Source organism: Lates calcarifer, linkage group LG8 (assembly GCF_001640805.2).
Source record: "Lates calcarifer isolate ASB-BC8 linkage group LG8, TLL_Latcal_v3, whole genome shotgun sequence".
In the NCBI taxonomy this organism is placed as follows: Eukaryota; Metazoa; Chordata; class Actinopteri; family Centropomidae; genus Lates; species Lates calcarifer.
The window spans coordinates 22,750,735-22,771,316 of record NC_066840.1 but is presented as its reverse complement, the minus strand read 5'-3'; the positions used below and the strand labels follow the sequence as shown (position 1 = coordinate 22,771,316).

Sequence of the window (20,582 nt, the reverse complement as noted above, 5' to 3'; positions counted from 1 at the left end):
AGGTGAAACCTTCGGGACAGGTGCAGGAGAAACCTCCCACCAGATTGTGGCAGGTGCCGCCGTTGTGGCAGGGCGACGGCTGGCACTCGTCAATGTCGGTTTCACACAGAGCTCCTGTGTATCCTGGCCTGCAGCTGCAGGCGTATGGCTGCAGGGGGTGGTTGGAAACGAGGATCACTGGGACACTTTCTTCTGTCTTCATATCAGGCCCGACACTGAGACGCCTCTTGCAGCTGCCTCCGTTCTGGCATGGGTTATGTGTGCAAGGATCATGGTCCACCGCATCTATTTGCACCCCGCTCTGTCTATATAAAATGTCTTTGATGCTCTGGAAGAATGTGGCCACGCCGCTGGGGTTCACATATTGTCCGTGGCCCCGTTTCACAGCTGCCATCAGGAAAGTCTGATTGTTGAGCTCAAACGCTCCATAAAGCAGCACCCCTGTGCCTAGTCCTGCTAGCTGAGAGTTGGCAATGCGTAAGAAGCTGAGGTAGTGGTTCGTAAGGAAGTTTTTGACCCCTTGAGAATGGAGTCGGATGAGTATGCTGTTGTCCACTGTGGCATTGGTGAAGCCCATGAAGAGGACTCTTGCTGTGTTGCTGACTGAGCCGTGGACGCCATCGCTGCTGCGGATGGTTAGTTCAAAAGTGCCGTCTGCTGAGCGGGACTTAGAGTTCAGGTTGCATGTTCCAGTCGGGATGCTGAACAAACCGGAGGACGGGGGAATGAGGGAGCAGTGGAACCTATCCTGGACGTCAGGGTCTTGGGGTTTCACATCCCCCAAAGAACCTCCGGGAAACATGTTCCCAAAGTAGTGGACGTAGATCTCCATGGACCTCGGCTCTGAGGGGTTGTCGTTCTGATCGTTTATTTTGATGTGGATTGTTCCTGTGGAGGACATCTGAGGCACGCCGGAGTCCTTGATCACAACAGAGAGGTAGAAGTCGCTAATCTGCTCTCTGTCGATCTCCCGACTGGTCGTTAACACTCCAGCTGGACTGAGGCTGAAGTAGCTGTTGGCAGAGCCAGAGTTGAGGAGGCTGTATAAGAAAGGGCCTTGGTTGGGTGGTAGATCTGGGTCAGAGGCTGTTAGTGTTGTAACTGCTGTGCCAGCTCTCTGGTTCTCCATTACTTCGGCGTAAGCGGTTGTCAAAGTTGGACCGTTATCATTGATATCTTCCAGATTTACAATCACAGTGGTGCTTCCGGTTGCGGGAGGCGTGCCAGTATCCACAGCTAAAACAGTAAGATTATACACAGGGGTTGTTTCTCTGTCCAGCTCTGCAGCCACAGACACTTGGCCGGTTTTCGGGTTGATAGTAAAAACATTTTTATCAAACTCGGGAGCAATGGAGTAAGAAAACCTGCTCCAGCTCGGGACAGAGTCTGAGTCCTCAGCGCTCACAAAGGTAACCAGACCACCTGGTGAGAGACCCTCGCTAACCTGCACATCGTACAGCTCTTGAGTAAAAACAGGAGGGTCGTTGGCATCGAGAATTGTGATATTCACAAACACTTCATCAATATCTGCCCCTCGGATGCTTCCTGTGTTCTTGGCCAACACCTTCAGAGAAATCTTTTCCTCTTTCTCACGGTCTAGAGTACCTGTGACATAAATCTGGCCTGTTTTCTTGTTGATACCAAAGCCTTTCTTTCTGCTCTTCCCAAAAATGAGGTAGTAAACCACTCCATCATCTCCTTGGTCTCGATCACTGGCGAACACTTCCCCGACCACTGTGCCTTTTGGAGCGGCTTCAGAGATTTCAAAGTAGTACTGTTTGGAGACAAAGCGGGGTACGTATTCATTGGCTCCCTTTAGCTGAATGTTGACGTTGGCGAAGCTGCAGCGCTCCTCGTCTGGGACATTGAAGGCCTTCACTGTTAAATGGTAGACCTGCTTAGCCTCGTAATCCAAGAAGCCCTGGGTGGTGATGGTGCCCGTGTTCGGGTTAATAACAAAGAGGTCGCTGTCTGATGACTGGATCACGTAGGCCATGACGGCGTTAGCTCCCGAGTCACGGTCTACGGCGTTCATTTTGACCACAGTGGTGCCGCTGGGAACATTTTCCTGCACAACGGGGAAGTACTCATCAGGATCAAACACAGGAGGGTTGTCATTCACATCGGTTACATGCACCGTCACAGAGACATAACTTGTTTTTGCAATCCAGCCGCCGTCAGTGGCTGAAACTCTGAGCTCATGCTGTTGCTTCTCCTCAAAGTCCAGAGGCTGAGCTAGAGATAACACTCCAGTTTTACTATTAAGTGCAAACAAACCCTTGTCGTTGCCTGAAGTAATATTATAAGTAATAAGGCCATTCATTTCTTTATCTTTGTCTCTGGCAGACAGGGTCCTTATTGCTGTTCCCACAGCAAGGCTTTCAGGTACAGTAGCTGAGATTTGGCTTTGTGAGAACTCAGGTGTGTGGTGGTTTTCCTCTGTGACGGCGATTCGCACTGATGTCCTCGCCGACAGAGGAGGGTTTCCCCTGTCACTCGCCGTGATGTCGATGAGGAAAATTTTATTCATATCAGCTGTAAGAGAGGAGGCAACGGTAATCCACCCGCTTGTTTTATCTAGTTTGAATTTACTTGAGCTGTTACCACCTGTTATCAAGTACTCAACCTCAGAGTTAAGGCCAAAGTCTTTTTTGTCTTGAGCTACAACCCTAATCAGTCTGGTGCCAACCTTGACACTTTTGGTGACAGGAGTGAAGTAGGCGGGCGAATCGAACTCAGGAGGATTATCGTTACTGTCTACAATGTTCACAATGACTGTCGTCTCACTCATTAAAGGCTTCACCGCCCGATCTGAGGCGGTGACAATGAAGCTGTGGCGGTTTATATTTAAACTACTGGCACCTGTCGAGTTCTGATACTTCAACTGCTGCTTCACGAAGATCTCTCCGGAGCTGGCATTGATTCTGAAATACTCTGACTGGGAGCGGATGAAATAGAAAATCTTGCCGTTGAAACCCTCGTCTGGATCTGTGGCAGACACCTGCGTAACCAGGGAGCCCACCTCTGTGAGCTCAGGATAGTCCAGGTAGTAAGAGGGACGACTAAATCTGGGGGCATTATCGTTAATATCCGTTATAAAGATGGTGACGTCTGTGCTCACTGTCCAACCAGAGTCATGGGCAGACACTTTGACGATGTAATGATCTGTATCTTCTCTGTTGAGTGGTCTACTTATTGTTATGTCCCCTGTGTTTGAATTAATGTTAAAAGGAAGGCTTGTGTCTGTAATCGAGTATCTGCTGATGGCGTTCGAGCCAGCGTCCTCGTCCGTGGTGGTGACTCTGGTGACAGTGTAACCGACTGGTGCATTTTCAGCCACTGTAGCGCTAAAGATTTTGGAAAACCTGGGTGCATTATCATTCACATCCAGCACACTGATAAGCACTTTGACTGCTGTGTTTTTGGGCGGCAAACCCCGGTCAGTGGCTTTGACTTTCAGCGCATACTGAGCCACCTTCTCCCGGTCCAGAGGCCTGGTGGTTCGTATCTCACCGGTTGCTCGATTGAATGCTGAAGCTGTTCTCCTTGTTGCCGTCCATGATGGCGTATTCCAGCTGCCCGTTCGGCCCGCTGTCCAGATCGACAGCAGAGACCAGCAGCACCCGCTGGGGTGAAAGGTTCTCCAGTATTTCGGCATGGAAAGGATCCTTATCAAACACCGGGTGGTTATCGTTAACGTCCAGCACAGTTATCTCCACTTTTTCGTAAGAGGAATAAGGCGGGAAACCCTGATCTCTGGCTTCAATCCAGAGAACGTACTTCTGAATGTGTTCATAATCCAGTGAGTGTCTGATTGAGAGCTCGCCTGACAGCTGGTCGATATGAAAAGCATTATCCAGGTTTCCGCTGGCGATGTAATACGACAGTGGTCCGCCCCTCATAGACGACCCAGTGACCGTGGTGACAACATGGTTCGTCGGCTGGCTCTCGGGGAACGTGAACGCATGCTCCTTCACCTTGATGACGGGGAAGTTTCCTCCAGTGACGAAGCGAACGGTCACCGTGGTTGTGTCTGTTTTGGGGTTGGCGCCGCCGTCTTTCACTCGGACCGTGAGGGTGACCTCTGAGCTTCCCGTCAGCCTCTCGTTGGCGGTGATGGCGCCCCTGACAGGGTCAATCTTGAATTTCTCGGCGTTGCGGCCCATCAGGGAGTAGTGCAGCTGGGCGTTGGAGCCCGAGTCCTCATCAGTGACGGTAACAGCAAAGACCAAGGAGCCTGAAGACACAGATGAGAATAAATTTGTTTTAAAACTCATGCAAAGAAGTGCAAAGTTAATCATTAATCATAATTTGTATAGCTGCAAGAAAAGAAATTTCCATTTTTTTTAAAACTTAATTAAAACCTGTAGGTGTCTAATCTAATCAAAAAAGGACACCCACATGGTCCAATCAAGCAAATGTGACATTTTAATTAAACACTGTGTCAAATGTCAGTGTAATTGTGAGAACAGGTGCAAACCATGACATTTCTCTGCATCTTTTTAAAGCACACACTAACCTGCTGCAGTAGAGGTCGGGATGTGTGTGACGTAGGGGTGATGGTGGAAGTGTGGAGGGTTATCATTGATGTCACGGACCGTCACGGACACAGTGGCGGAGCTGGACAGGCCCTTGGGCTGCCCTCCATCGGTTGCCACAACCAGCAGCTGGTAATTAGCCCTGTCCTCTCGGTCCAGCAGGGAGCTGGTGATAATCTGTCCCGTAGACGGGTTGATAGAGAACTGGCCGTGTCCTCCGGTCAGACTGTAGCTGTGGGAAAAGATAAAAAGAGGACGAGTTTCAGAGAAGCGAACGCTTTGTGAAGGGACTGAGCTCTCTCTGATGACTAATTGAATTTGTGTTGGGTTATTTGTGATCCCAGTAATCAACTCTGTCTTGTAAAGTCATTTGTAGTGCTAATTTGATATAGCAATTTTAAACTAAGAACAATTACCCATGTCTGCTTCTCTGTCTTCTATAACCAGCTCTAACCGGGAGTGCATGAGAAGTATTTACAGAAAAAGAAAATCCAGGAAACTAGTAGGACTTTTATATTCATTTTTACCTCAGCTGCATGTATTGATTTGTTGTGAAAGGACATGAAAGTCTGAAATTACAAGCTCTTGCACTTTTAATCCATCAAATTCTCTGTATTACTTTCCCTCAGTGGCTATGGAGCTACTTCAATTTTTGCATTACAATAGGGTGACTGTGTTGTTATGGCTGTTTCTACTATAAATACTGGCTGTGACTGACACAGACTGGTGCTGTTCAGTCCTGTCACATTGTGGTCTATAGAGGGCACTGTTTCAAGCTTCACAGACAGATTTAATAGAGAAACATGCAGAAATATGCTCAATAATGGTCACCATATTGTCCTGGCGTGGCATCAAATCAGTGGGTTAACTGATTGAGGCATCCAGCTTCATATTCTATCAAATGCAGCCACTGTTTTCTGCTTCACTGCACACAGAGAGCTCCTGTGGTTCAGGCTGCCTTTCTCTGCTAAGACTGGAAAACTCCAGAATGCTTTATTTGATTTATCTTATTTGATTTAATTTACATTTATTGTGGAACATAGTATTTTATAAAAGAAAAAAAAATCAACAGCTGTAAAAGTATATAACACATACAAGTAAACACAACACAAGAAGTACATATGTAGCACCAGGATGGAGGAGCCATACTCAAACAAATATCATGTTTCAGCCTGTATCTCACAAAGTCTCCAGCAGGACCCAGATGTAAATGTAAACTGACGCGTGCATGTACACACCAGTGCATATTTTGAAAGGGCTTCTTGAAAACAGCATCCCCCTCCAGAGATGGGACGACAAATTGCAGAACGTGTGAATGTGGGGTGGATGCAGAGCATTTGGACATCGTCAACGACGTAAACTGACCGCAGATGGCTTTTTGAGGCCTGAACGCAGTCCAGAGACAAAGTCCAGGATCCAGGACTTAACATTTAATGGGCTGTGAGAATCAAAACTAATAAATTGAAGGTAAACCGGTTCTGGTCTCCATTAGGGGCCTCGAACCTCTTGGAACCCCCACCTCCCCTTCCCCCTCCCCGCCCTGATGGGCACAACTCGTACTGTCATAGACAATTAACATCCTCATTACCATGTTTTGGGAAACTGGAGCGCGCTGCGGTACCCCCCAACGTGTACCCAGTGGGGTTACTGAGGAGAGAGGAGGGGTTGGACTTGAGTCAGTGTCCGGCCTTGAGAGAGGACCGGCCAGAAGCTCTTACAAGCCCCCCCTCCTCCTGCAGAGGGGAGCCGAGAGTGTGAAAAAGCTGTCATCCAGCTCGAGAATAACAGCCCAAAACAATGACTTCGGGTGTTGACTACAGCCCTACACTCTCTGCCTAAACCCCTGTCATCAACTGCAACATCAGCCTGGAATTTCACAAAGTTGGTGATGAGGTAAAACGTTTCGCCGAAGCCACAAAAGACGAGCCAAAACTCCCTGGTCCTGTACAGTACCTAAAAGGCTGTTTTCACACCAGGGAATCAAAGCATACTAAAACTGACCTGATTACTCACAGTAGTAACTGACCTGTGCAGTGCGACACAGATCTCTTCTGGATGGTAAAAAAACGGCTTAATTAGTCTTGTGCGCACGAAAGATTTTATTCCCGCATTAATCTGTCTGTTGTAAAGTTGAATTTGAAATAAAACTTTGGTGCAAATTAACTTCTGATCCCTACAGAGGAACCTGGAAAAAATGAATCAAACACTGAGGTAATTTTTGTAATTTGTTACTGCTGTATGATTTTTTTTCTTTGCTGCTGCTGTCTTCCTCTGGTCATTAAAAGTGGAGGCAATAATAAACTCTAAAGAGTAAAAGCTTTTAATTTTAATCTTTAATTTTTTACTATTTTAAGATTTTACTTTTGGTGATTTGTACAGAGTCGAGGTAGAGGAGTAATATTCTGAGAAAAAACTCTAAATTTCCAAGATTAAAGTCGTAAATTTACGAGAAAAACACTCTAAGATTAAATCGTCATACCACAGACACTGCTGCTTTCCAGGTATTATTCCTCCAGTGGACGACATAATCAAATTATACTTTGCAATTGGATTTAGCAACGAGGAAATACTTGTGATTTGGTGATTTGATGTGGCGTCTGTGGTTCGATGAGGTTCCTTGACAACAAAAGTCCGTTTTTTTCTTGCAAATTTATAACTTAATAATCTTCTTTATAATATTTGACTTTTTTTCTCATAGATTTACAACTTTAATCTCAAAAGCTTCTGAGTTTTCTCTCAAAATATAAAGTTTTTACCTGCAACTGCCTTAAGCTACTGTCATAGATTTGAGGATATAATCATTTAAATAAACATTTTTGTTCATAATTGTTTGATTATGATCTCCCACTAACAAAACTAGTCCCTTGCAAACACTTTTCCAACTTGTATAGTCAGAGAAACTAGATCAAAGTCAAACCTGTGTTTGATAGTTGACATATATATTGATAGTTGGGTTAAAAGTGGTTCACAGAGCAGTGAAGTACTACAAACATGTAAACAGGAACATTTGTTGTGTGTCACCACATCTTTCCTTCAACTCTCTAATTAAAGCATAAAAACATGGCCCTTCAGAAGAAAAACCCCACATAAATGGGTCACAAACAAGATAAAATAAACAGAAATTTTAAGAAATAAGGAATGTGTTTCACAAGGATCAAAAGAAAAAAAAAGCCCTAACCTTAGTTCTCACGGGCAGAATATAAAAATATGTTCAATAAAAATTAAATAAATGATCAGAAAAAGAGGAAGTGCAGAGGCCTCTTTGTCATCAGTACCTTATGACGCCATTGACTCCCACGTCTGCGTCCGAGCTGTTGACCAGCAGCACGTCCGTCCCCGTCGGGGCGTCCTCGGTGATAGTGGTGTGGAAGGTGGAGGAGGTGAAAACGGGGACATTGTCGTTGACGTCGTCCACCAGGACCGTCACCGTCCCGGTCCCACTCAGAGACGGAGAGCCTGAGGACGGAAAAAGGAGAGAGGGAAAAATCAGCATGAGTGACAGTGGCAGTTTATTACACTTTCCACTCACATGACAGACGTGAACATGGAGGATTTTCTAACTGACAGGATTAGAAACTCCTCTCTGTGCCACAGGAAGCTGGCGAAGGGGACACAGTTCACATTTTGACGCATGGGGACTTATAAATACACGACTGCACTGATTCATACTCCTGCAAAAAGGCTCAGTCACAATATTCCTGCTGCATTTAATTCAAGCGAAATGTCTCTGGCCACCGGTTTGAGTTTCCATCGGTCACACTGCCACATCAACACGCATCAGCGCAGAACACATCAAAAGGGCTCAATGTCTCTGAAACCAAATCTTTCAGGCGTCCTTCCTGGGGTCTGGGGGACGCTCATGGATTTAATCTCCACAGAGAGGTATCTATTTTAAGGTGCACCGCACTGAGTGAGCTCGTCTGTGGAATCTGAGAGAGGAGAAGAAGTTCTATTTTCAGCAAAAAAAAATCTAACTTCTCGCGGGTGACGAAACGGGGCTCGCTGTGGGGGATGGATTTAAATCAATAGCAGATGAAAACGAGCCTCAATGCAGAAAAACCTGAAGAAGAAAGAAAAAAAAGGAGAGATTCAGACATCTGCCTTGCTCGAGCTGCCCTTTATAATCCCTTAAATGGCCTGATCTACGTTCCAAACATAAACACAAGTTCAGCCTCGTTACTGAAAGTCACAATATGGGATTTGGGGACATTTTCTTTAACAGCCTGAAGGTATTTTTGAGCTCTCAACAATTTGCATATGTTTATATTGTTTATAAGGACAAGAAAGCACCTGAGGATTGAGAAAAGGCATGTGAAGGAATGTTTTTTTTTTGTTGTTCCCTCCTGCAGCTCTCTTCAGGAATCTATGTGGATGTGTCAGCTATGATACACCAAAATAAAAACTCACACAATCCCAAGCTTGCGTCTCCTGCGCCTGTGTACTCAGCTGTGATGAAAACATTAGATGCTTGAACTCGTGTAACCACAGAGAGAAGGGGGAGGCTGGATTAATAAAAGATAATAAAAAACATTTGGACGGTTGCCATCATGATTCTCTCTTAATTCGGAGCTGTGCAAAATCAAAACATAAAGAATCTGAGAAAAAGACAGTGTTGAGGGGACACTGTGGCTCTGTTGCTTAGCCAGAGAGGATTATCTTATAAATATGTGAAAGTCAGAACAATATGCTTGTTATGTTTTGTGCCAATTACTCTCAATTGAAAGAAATGATACACAAGTAATATTGATAAAATGACTCCTCTCTATCAAACTGAATGTCACTAAAGGACATAGAGATGGAGAAGACAATTTATTTAATTTTACAGAAGAACCAAACTTCTAAAATGTGAAATATTGTATTAACCGCTGCATTTGACTAAAAAATATGGTCTAAAACTCATCGCTACATATCACTACCAGACTCCATTAAAAAAAACAGTAATTTTACCAAGCAGAACAGCCGCGATCGGTTAGCTTGTTTGTATTAATGTGTGGTACTTCTACTTAAGTAAAGGGTCTGAATACTTGTTCCACCACTGAAAGTCACACAATAACACAAACAAACAAATCGATAGAGGCAGCCGCACTCCAGCAGCTCCTGTGTTCTGCTCGGTAAAATTGCTGTTTTTGTAAATGGAGTCTGGTACTGATATAAACCAATGTTTCTGGGTAAACAAAAATGATCTTTCGCTTTAATAAAAGGTCTATCTCTGTAGGAATCCTATCCATAATGTTGTCAGACAACAATCTGAGCCTGTCCTCTTGGTTCTGTGTCTACAGAGGTATATAGGTGCAGAGATTCAGACTTTACACTCCAGTGTGGTAGGAAACATAATTTAAACCCCCTCCAACAGCGTCCCACCTACTTAAGTGTCCTTGAGCAAGAAATGAAATCCCCCACGAGCTCTGCAGCTGCTGTTAAATTGCTGACACTAAACTGTGACCTCCCTGTGGGCAGAGAGGAGAAAGAAAGAGAAATTTTTTTCAACAAATTTGAACATTATTGCGGAGGTGGTGCGGGCTGGGGGGTTCGGGGAGACCACCGCAGCTTCTTTCAGGAGGGCAGGGGGATTCCTTGCGAAATGAGATTTGAGATGAGTTTACTGTAACACCACTTCACCGCTCGGCTTTATGACAATAAACAGACATCTGAACTTAAGCTTGTCATGTGTCCAGGTTTTCTGGTCAGAACAGAAGTGGCTAACATGCGCGCTCGGGATAAACACAGCTGAATTCCAGAAGCAAAATAAATGATACAAACAGAGGTAACGGTAAACAATTTCTTATCCCCAAAAAGAGGTCCAGAGACCATACAACACTAATCTTTAGTGACTCATTACCCAAATGAGTCATGTCCTCTGCAGTTTCTCACTAAGACTCTGCTGGCTTGTTAAGAATCCTGTGTTTATAACCAAATATAGGCAATGTTGCATTTTGAGGCGATTATGTATTTCCACCTTTACAAATATTTGTGATTAAACTAAACAAAATGCTCCCAAAATCACTGATTCATGTAGGGACATCCAACGAGAGGTTTTGGTGTCAAATGCAAAAGAAAAAAAAATTAACAGCAGCAGAAACTCAACCCAAGCGGAAAATGTAAATTGTGGCGTTGCAATTTAGGTAGCATCGAGTCTATAGTGTATCATCACATGGTTATTATGTAATCAAAGGACCACAACATGTGGCTAAGATCCCAAACAAATGTAGTCAGCATGATTACTTAATCAACATCATACTTGATTGTGGCTTTGTAATCCGCCTACGCCCGGTGTCGAGCCACGACCCACGTGATTCAAATGAACATGACTCATCGTTCAGGTTGTCACGGCAACAGATTAGGCCAGCTCCCCGATCCTCTTAATTGAGGCAGCGAGTCAGCAAGGTGTCCGTATCGCTTTAAATTAACGGGTGTGGCGGAGCAGCAGCTGCTAACTCGCTAAGACTGTTGTTGATCAGAGATGTTCTGTTCAGGCTGGAGCTGCTGCCCGGGGCCTGATAAGTGGCTCTGAGAGCTAAAGTGGCTTTGTCTACAGAAGCTGCTTTAGCTTCCAACCGAGAGGCTGAGTGAATGAAGAAAGTATTTGTTTTTGAATATTAAGCCAGCTGCTATATTTTTCTGAACTTGGAGTGCCTTCTGTTGCACGGCTGCTGCATTTCAATAGCATTGTTTTACCCCCACTAAGAGCGGAAGCTACAAGGCTAGGCCAGTGTGTGTGTGTGTGTGTGTGTGTGTGTGTGTGTCTGCCCTCCTTCCAGGCGTTTCACTTTTGGACAGGATGTGACGTCACAACCTGTTTACTGCCTCGGGAGAACCGACAGCCTCATCTGACACCATTCGTGCGACCTTTGACCTGCAGCACCTCTGCCACCAAACACATCACGGTCAGTCACTGTTAGCCCCCCCCCCCCCCCCAGCTAATCCTGAGTAAGCACAAAGCAAGGACACCACCCACCCCTCCTAAACCCCCCTGATGCTCTTCTGAACCTGTGCTGACCTGCCATTGTCGCATTTCTCACATCTTTTTTTGAGCGTCGTGCGCCTCGGTGCTGCCTCGCGACGTGCCTTCTCGGCCTCCTGGGGGGCTCGCCGATATCGCATAACCCCTGGCAGCTGCTTCCCCCTCCCCTCCCTCCAGAAAACCTGCTGTCCCGACGTGTAAATAGTTCAGATCTATCTTGTTACATCGCGTGGGCTGACAGATTTAGTCATCAAGGAACACTATATCCTGGCAGGTATGCAAATATATGTAAATGACAGTTGTTTCAAATAGCTACGGTCAGGGGTGAGACATTCTTAAGATTGTTCGATGGCGGCTGCTAAATAACAGGGTCGACGTCTGTTTCCGATTCTGAAACTTCTTCTGAATACTGTACCTGTTATTAGTAAGAAAAACAACCCCAGAGCACTTTTTTTAATGCACAAAATAACCTCCATCTCCTCCTTTTTTTTCTGCAGGAGGGAGTGACTCAACAGGAGAGGAATGCTCTCCAAGAGTGCTGAGAAATGCCAGCATCTCCTCCAAACAGTCTTTGCTGGAATCTGGCAAAGCTGAGGGAAGAGTGTCAGGGTCAATGATTTAGACGACTGCAGCCGAGGCGCGGGTGTCACCTCGTGCGCTGTGGCTCAAGCCGAGGAAGGAGGGAAGGAGGGAATATGCCTAAATCTGGCAGAGCACAATCTGGCGTACCACTATACGACAAATGACATCATTTTGCCATGGAAAGAGAGCTGGTGGAAATTTGCAGCTGGAAGTCAGCTGCCTACCGGTGGCTGCCATGCACTGTGGTTGGAGAAATATTTTTTCCATTGGCAAATCCTGTCCCCAGACCCTTTATTCTCTTTCTCTCTTTCTCTCTGTGCAGTAGTTCTGTGAATTTTACACTCTTTATAAGGCTGCACACAACCGCAGCCTGTTTCTAGTTCCTGTTTTTTCATCCAGTCACGTTTTGATGAACGTTCATCGCAATTAAACGAAAGAATCACAGAGTAAACAAGCCACTGTTATTGCATGTTCGTCCAAAAACTCAAATGTTTACAGTTTTATACCTGAAGACCTGTAATTTGTAGATTGTTTCTTGGCCAAAACAGATAAGGCAATCAAGGCACTACCTCACCCCTGTCTGAAGTTTGTGCCACGAGCGTAATCTTATTTCAGGGGTTAATCTCAGGCCACTTAGGAAAGCAAACCACCACGATCCGACACCGTTCTCTGGGTGATTACAGCCTCACATCATCGGTATTTACCTCACGCCGAGAACTTATCAACATTATCGAGATAAACTGTGGCTGGAAAATTGTTTTGGAAGCGGATGCCACTCATCGGCGAGTCTAGGTTATTACTCCACATGAGGGAATGGGGTTTGAGTCCAGAGAGGCATGCTCCCTCAATCAGCAAAGAAAATAGAGGACCCTTGTGGTACCATGTTTCCACGAGAGCTGTGGTATGGAATCGGTAAAGGATAAGTCCGAGCTAAGTCCTGGTGATAACCCTGTCTCCGAGACGGACGGAAGACATCAGACTGATGGTATTCAGATAAGTGTTTTTTTATCCCGCAAGCAGCCATTACACTGCGGGGATAAAGCAGAGAGATGCTGGCGTCAGTGCACCTCGTTTCACACAAAGAAACTCAATCCGTCGGGGAGCTCAAAGCACTCGGGCCGCATGAGGATTCCTCCCCTGCTTTAATTGAATCTAGAAACACCATTACCATTTAATTAAACACAGCACAATTTCCCCTCAGATCTGGGAACGACACAGTTGGGGCAGAGACAACCAAAACAGAGCCCTCTGTTTGATATTTCACAATAATCCCAAAGAACTTAAAGTGGCTGTTAAACCGGCAGTGGGAATGACATTCAATTCTGTCTGCTAATATTTCACTGCTCAGATCTAAGCGGTTTGTTTCAGCGTGGATCACGTCTGGAGAAAATAGGAGGACCCGGAGTAACCCCAAAGAATCTTGCATCCAAAATAACAAGCTTTCGGGTCCCTGGGACTAAACTGGACCAGCTGACCATCTGCTCCTCCATCCTGAACATCCACAGACAGTTTTCTCTGTAAGCCTCTCAACCCAGAAAGCATTGTCTAGCATACAAACATATGGCAGGGTCTAAGCACCTTATTAGTGTACATTACCACAGGACAAATCACATTAACCTCCAAGAAGGTGCTGTGGCCATACTCTCTGAACCAGAGGGGGTAACAAATACATGTGTTAATGACAATTAAGCTATCTGTTTTCTGACCGCCGCAGCTGCTACGGGGTTGCACGCTGCTGCGAGGGCCTCGCGGGGGGTAGATTTGAAGGAAACAGCAGCACCCACCTCCTGGGAAAAAGGCTGCGAGTTGCTCAGTCTAAGCCGAGCTAAGACGCAGGTTTGAGTGTCACAGGCTGGCACAAGAGATAATCTCTTCCCTCAATATATGATTGACTGATGTTTTTATCGAAAATAGGAAGGGTAGAGGATAAAGCTGGGATGTCCAAACAACTGGGTTCATTAAAGTCGGGAAGTGCAGGACAGGTTGACTTAGGGGAAGACGGATGAATGTGTAAATTTATGAGACAGCCCATCTGTAGCCTGAAGCTTAAGGCTAAACGGTTAATTACGGTTTATGGACTAGCGGCTAGATTGTGCTCTTAAGGGACGGCGTAAATAAAACATCATTACTCAGGAGGGAGAGGAGAGAATTGGCCTGCCAACGAGGCAAAATTGACATTTTTCTGCCTCTGAGAACCTGTTGCTTTGCGACAAAGCTCCTTTTAATGCGACCCCGTCCAGCACCCATGAATGGCCTCAGTGGAGCCGAGTGCAGGGTGTCGAGCTGTCCCACTGCACAGTTTGCCAAACATAACAGAGTAAACAGAGGTTTTCTCACAGTTAACAAGCAACAGAGTGAAAGGGATATCTCAGCAGAACACTTGAAGCTTCTACCCGCTGCAAAGGGAGGGAAGAATATTTCTAATAATACAGCAATCTCACAGGCATTCGTCAAATTAAACCTAAAATGTTATACAGCTTGCAGGTTATTTATGGAGTGCTACATCTGAATGCTTTTGCATAATTTCTTCCCCATATGTTACGGATAGGGTTTGCGGCAGGCAAGGAAAGAATATCGACGGAGAAAAAGTGCTGCTTTTTTCCTCTGTGGTGAAATTTAATGAAGTGACTTGCCTTTTGTGTTTTTTTTTTTTTATTACAATGGAGCTTTTATTTGCTGCATTGTTGAATATTTGGAAATCCCTATTTAGCAGTGCATCTGTCGACCGTTCCTTTTCTGTTTTATGGCGACAGGGCAGCATCGACGGATCATAACCAGCGTGAGAGGTGAAAAACATACTCTGGCACCATAACCCGCTCTATAATGTTCATGCATAGTCGTATAAATCTGAAATATGACTTTGGAGAAGTGTTTAAGAGTGAAAGCATGCATACTTATTCACACCCACATCACACGCTGCGAGTCAGGACCAGCTACGACTAGTTATGATAAAATTAGCTTTGTGAGAACACGGTGTGCTAACCAGGGTCCTAAGAGAAACAGAGAGAATAAACATCATTAAAAAGTGGATCTTGCCAGGCTGAGGCACTAATCATCCAACCCACACCACCTTTTTAAAACCCCCCCAATTACTTACCAAAGCTATTTACACAAACATTCAGATCCAGCAATTGTTAAAGGGTGTACCAGGGAGTGGAAAAGAGAAAACAGGCGATAGGAAAAAACTCTGCAAGACCGCATTGTTACTGCAAAAGTTTTTAAAGAGCTGATCCAGAATGTTACTGCTCTGTTAAAGTTCATTTGAGGAACCTGATATTTTATTTGGCTAAGTCTTGTGTTGTCACTAGACTGCAGACTGGCTGAAACTCTCAGAAATGGACTCCATTAAAGATTTATTGTGGACAGTGATCTAGCAGTGCCCGGGCCACATTTTAACACCGGCGTTATCAGTGTTCACGCAGAGGACTTCTTTTACTCTACACTTCTGTTTGGCTAGATACGACAGAGATGGATGGATGTGAGCTCAGGTTAAAAAATGTACTTTTGTTTGTTCTTGTTTAAAAGCAGATGACAGACCGGAGACTGACAGACTGTTATTCACCTAAAACTAAAACTCGAAGACTGCAGGGTTTACACACCAGATTCATGGGAGCCATTTAGGAGAATAAAAGATCCTGCTTTTAAATAGGGACGGTCATTAAAATTCTTTATCTGCTAAGCGGCCGTTTAGCCCCCTCCAAATACTTCCCCCTCACCCACCAGCCAAAAGGCCATATACAAACAGCGATGTGCTGGAGGGATGTGAAAGACGACGGGATTTCTATGCGACCGTATCCGCTGTAATAGACATGGGCCAAGGGATTTACTGTGCCTCCTCTTTAATAAATGTGACCAAACGCGGTGCATGTCAATGCGCCCCCCGAGGACGCTCTCACCACCTCACGCAGACTCGCACAAACTCAGAAAATGTATTAACGCCTACAGGCAGACACAAGCGTGTGCATGCATGCAACATGTTTTACGAACATTCAAACGAAACTCTAAATTTTCCATCACTTTTGGTCAATTTTATGTTTTATTCAACAAAAGTTATCTCAGTTTTCTCAAACTTACAAAACACAACTTATAAAAGTGAGAGCACTCCCTCCCAACACGATCCAAGATGACAGGCACAGAACTTGTGACACAAAATTAAGGGGAAAAAACCCTTAAATTACCCCAAATTACATCACTTAATCCTTAACTTTAATTAAATACAGAAAGTTTCAATACAACTAACTGGGACCCTCTCTTGGTGAACACTTAATGCCGCCTTAAATCTAAAAATCCCTTGTGTTTCTGACAACTGGAATTGACTTTTCCGCATCAGGAAACCAGTATAACAAAGGGCTTCTGGCTACATTATTTACTCCCTCAGAGTGTGGTTTAAACAGAAAAAGGTGGACCCATGTGTCTTCACGTAATTTGAATTGTTAAGGTTATAAAGACTGAAGAGAAGAGACTTGTTTAGAGAATAGAAGGAATGCTAACAAAGCTTTTTGGTGCTTTTTAAAAGGCTAATCAGATGCAAGAACCCACAGCTGACCGGCTGCACTGTTTATAAAAATATGTTTTCTACAACCACGGATGCCTACTTAAACACAATCCAGCAACACTGCTTGGCAAAAGTGTTTTACTGTGCAACTCTGTTGGAGATCTCATTGTTTTACATTCTTGCAAGCAGCCAGAACTTGTATGTTGCTAAGCAGTGGCTCAGAAATCAGATTTGCCTGCAGCTGATCCAGATGTTGGCTGAGCAGTCGGATCAGCTAGAGACCCTGCAGACCCCTGAAATATCTGCCTGTATCTGCACAACTGGTTAACTCAGAAATGTTGCAAACAACTTCTCCATAAACAAAGAGGAGAAAGAGTGAGAGAGAAAACAGAAATATCCTAGGTCTGATCTTCAAGTTTCCTCTCAACAAGACGCCTTGTAAAACACCTTTATGCAGCTTGTATGGATGCCACATTTCAGAAGGGGGGCTGGAGAGGAGAAAGGGGGGCTGTGCTGAGAGTTTCAAATAATGGCAGAAGTTTGCCAAAATTCTACCGTTCACCCGAGCCAGAACCCATTACGAGAACCAGCACCCGGTGAGCTCTTTTGTTTCCATCCATTTCATGACAGATTTCAGTCAGCGCCGCAGAGAGAGGGGGTCCCGTAGCCCCGCGATTAATGAGTTTACCTTCGCTGAAAACACTGAAAATGTCCCAGGCACAAGGCCCTGCGATTCATTCGTGGAAGACATTCAAAAAGAAGCTGAGACACTGGAGCACATCTGCCTGATCTAAAGTCAGGTAGCAACAAAATTATCTCCTCCGGTCGACGATGAAGCGTTTGCAGGGCTTCAGTGGCTCCGCCTCGACACCAAACATGACAATAAAACATATTTTGTGATAAACAGATAGCTGAATAGCTGAAGTCCAAGAACAATGCTTTTACAGACTCTGGATGATAAATCCTCTCTCTCTCCCTCTGCTTCTGTGTGTTAACATGGTGTTTTGGAACAGAACTAGTCAGAGACGGCAGCACGGGAAGATAAAGGCGGACTTCAACATGTTAAGATGAATGTCTGCGGTTGAAAATGGGTCATGGTAGACGGCAGACTTGGAGACATGTCTGCACCATCCACCTTCAACATTTCCTGCCAGATAGCGCCTGGGAGAACCATTTCCCCCCACTGTCTCAGCCGAGGCCTCAAAAATGTGAGAAAATGCTGCTGGGTAATTTGGCCTGTACTATGATTATGGGGTTTTTGATATTTTGATATTCTACCCCAAATCCCTCTCTCTCTCTCTCTCTCTTTGCCTCTCACCAACATTGTACTGAAATGTCCTGTCAAAATATTTTGGAATTGTTGTCAGGGCTCTAAATATGGACTCCTCGTGAAGCGTACAAAAAGGGATCGAATCCTAATTAGTATGTTCGCTTGTTGGGCAACTTTGTCCATGTGGCACAGACCTCTAAACTGTATATGAAACAAGAAAACCTTAACAAAACATACAGAAAAAAGACACCAATTTTTTTGTGTTTTGGATTTTATCATCTGAAAATTTGATGCTGTTGCACAGTTTTTGATTTTAATATCCTCTGCTGCTCAAACTTTAAACATCTCTCCCATAAAAATGAAGATTAATCAAGCTCTAGGTGACAGATACAACACTCAGAAGTCTTTTTTGCTCATGTAGAAGTAGCTAACATCTTTCAGTGTTGTGCAGCATTGTCCCAATTCTCACCAAAGCTTGTGCACAGTCAAAAATACACAGCGTTATGAACGGTCACATGGTCAATCCAGGAATGAAACAGAACCACCCTCAGACCATGACGGCCGTGCCAGAGCAGCTCGGGGGAAACATATACTTAGCTGGGATACCATGTGATTTGGCTGCAACGGGGATACGCATGTACTCCTTTAACTGCACATTAACTGGCCTCTATGCAATAACAAGTTAACCTTTTATCTGGCTATAACAAGCTCTACCGCCGTATCCAAATAAACAGAGGATGCTATTCAATCGAACCCGCTGAAAGGACTTCTGGGGAATAGGTCAAAAAACACCCACTATTTTGCAAGCTAAAAACTCCTGGATGTTTAGGTTATCGTGCCACACAAAAAGAGCACTGTGCACACTATGAAATCAAAAAGCTGTTTGTTGACATTGCTGTTAAGTTTATGAAAATATTCTTTTTCAGCTTGGTTTGGCTGATTACAAAATATTCTCCTAGCTTTGCTGAATTTCAACAAATGCCCGTGTAAGGACATATTACACGGTGCTGAGTCCTCACCAGAAACGTCAGATCCCGGATGATAAGCTGAATGTGGTATGAGTTCAGACATAAATAACTGATTTAGGAAACCCGACAAACTGAAACACAACACTCCAAAGCCGGCACGAGAATCATTGTTGACTTTCAAGATGTAGTACCTGAGTCTGTGGCTGTGATCAGCAGGACGTATTTCCCCTGAGCCTCGCGGTCCAGGGTCTGGGTCAGGCTCAGCTGGCCGCTGGACGACAGGCTGAACGCGCCGTCGTCATTTCCGCCGCTCAGCATGTAGCTCAGCTGACTGTTGGCGCCTTGGTCGTCATCTCTGGCGACGACCTGGAGAAAACAGAAACAACAATAAATAAATAAATAAAAATCAGGAACAGACAGAAGAAGCAGGAGACGTAGGAGCAGCTACTTCTTAATATCTAATATTAATAATACCTAATTAAACATTTTCCACCACTGAATGAAAAACTTACAGATACACAAATGTCATATTTTGTCATTTTTGTGTAGTCTTAAGAATAGAAAATGTACAAATTGATTAAAACTGATTATTATTATTGATGCATTAAAGTGTGATCAACTTTTTAATGTTGCAGCTGATCAAGATGGGGCTGATTTTAACCTTGCATATTGTTCTAAAGCATCATGTTCTAGCTATTTATGATACTTTGCATGTAAAATCTTAATCTGTAAAGTAACTAACTGTTTAATAGAAGTAATGGACAATATTTCCCTCTGTAACACTGTGGAGTAAAAGTATAAAGTAGCATAAAATTCAAATACCTTCCAAAAGACTATGTAACTGTTGAAAAGAGACAAAACACCTTCTTTCAAATGAAAAGTTGAGTGTGTACACAATAAAACACACTCTACACTCTACATTTAAATTATTCAGCAGAAGTTACGTCGTTCCTTTCAGTAAAGTAGCTTCAGACTGTGTTTAAGCACAAGTCATGATTCAGTGTGCTTAGCTCTACTGCACACAACCACATCAGTTTGAACCTGGTTGGGAGAAACCCAGTATAACCAGCATCCTTCCTTAGTCTTCTCACTGGAGCAGCTGAGAGTTAATTATCATCAGAGGCAACGTGAAGGTAATTGTTGAGGGGAGGGAGATCATTACTTATTTACTTTGTCTAATCAGACTTTCCCAGGGATGCCACAAAAAAAAGAAAACCAGAAAAGTCACATATGCATCTTCTGCCCTTTAGCCTGTTCTAAGGTGTGAGGACAGTATGAAACTATGAGCCAGTGCAGCATTAAACTACTCACTGCTGCGCACAATGCATTGTGGGCTTCCCTGGGCCTATCCTGCCGTGCGTGCTGCAGACAGGTTAGCATGCAGATGTGAGCTCTTGTGTGGCAAAAAAAAAAAAAAAAAACCCACCACGTCTGGACCCTTTCCCTCCACATAACCATACCCTCATTTCCTCTGAAGGTACACAAGCGAGAGAAAATGGAATTGCCGCCGTCACTGGAAATCAGTCGCTCCCCTTTTTCCATTTTTTAGAAAAACTGTGTACGGCTCATTTAGTCATCAGGGTGGTTAGAACGTTAATTGCCTCGTCATGCAATTTAGGTGAGTTTCATATTTCGGTGAAACCCTATAAAGCCGTAATTGTGCAGAGCAAATTGCAGTCATATATCATTTCTTTATCATTTCAGTCAGGTATTTGTCATGGCATTTAGCAAAATAAGACCACCGTGCTTTAGCGGTTTGGTGCGCTGA

The 20,582-nt window shown here is 44.4% G+C and overlaps 1 protein-coding gene across 1 annotated transcript in view; it reads right to left on the bottom strand.

Moving 5' to 3' along the window:
* Positions 1–20,582, bottom strand: part of LOC108901513 (protocadherin Fat 4) — a 104,339-nt gene that overhangs the window by 18,219 nt on the left and 65,538 nt on the right. Inside the window, 5 exon segments of the mRNA XM_018703017.2 lie at positions 2–3,526; positions 3,528–4,237; positions 4,520–4,770; positions 7,814–7,994; positions 19,006–19,180. Of these exon segments, the coding sequence (XP_018558533.1) occupies positions 2–3,526; positions 3,528–4,237; positions 4,520–4,770; positions 7,814–7,994; positions 19,006–19,180 (4,842 nt within the window).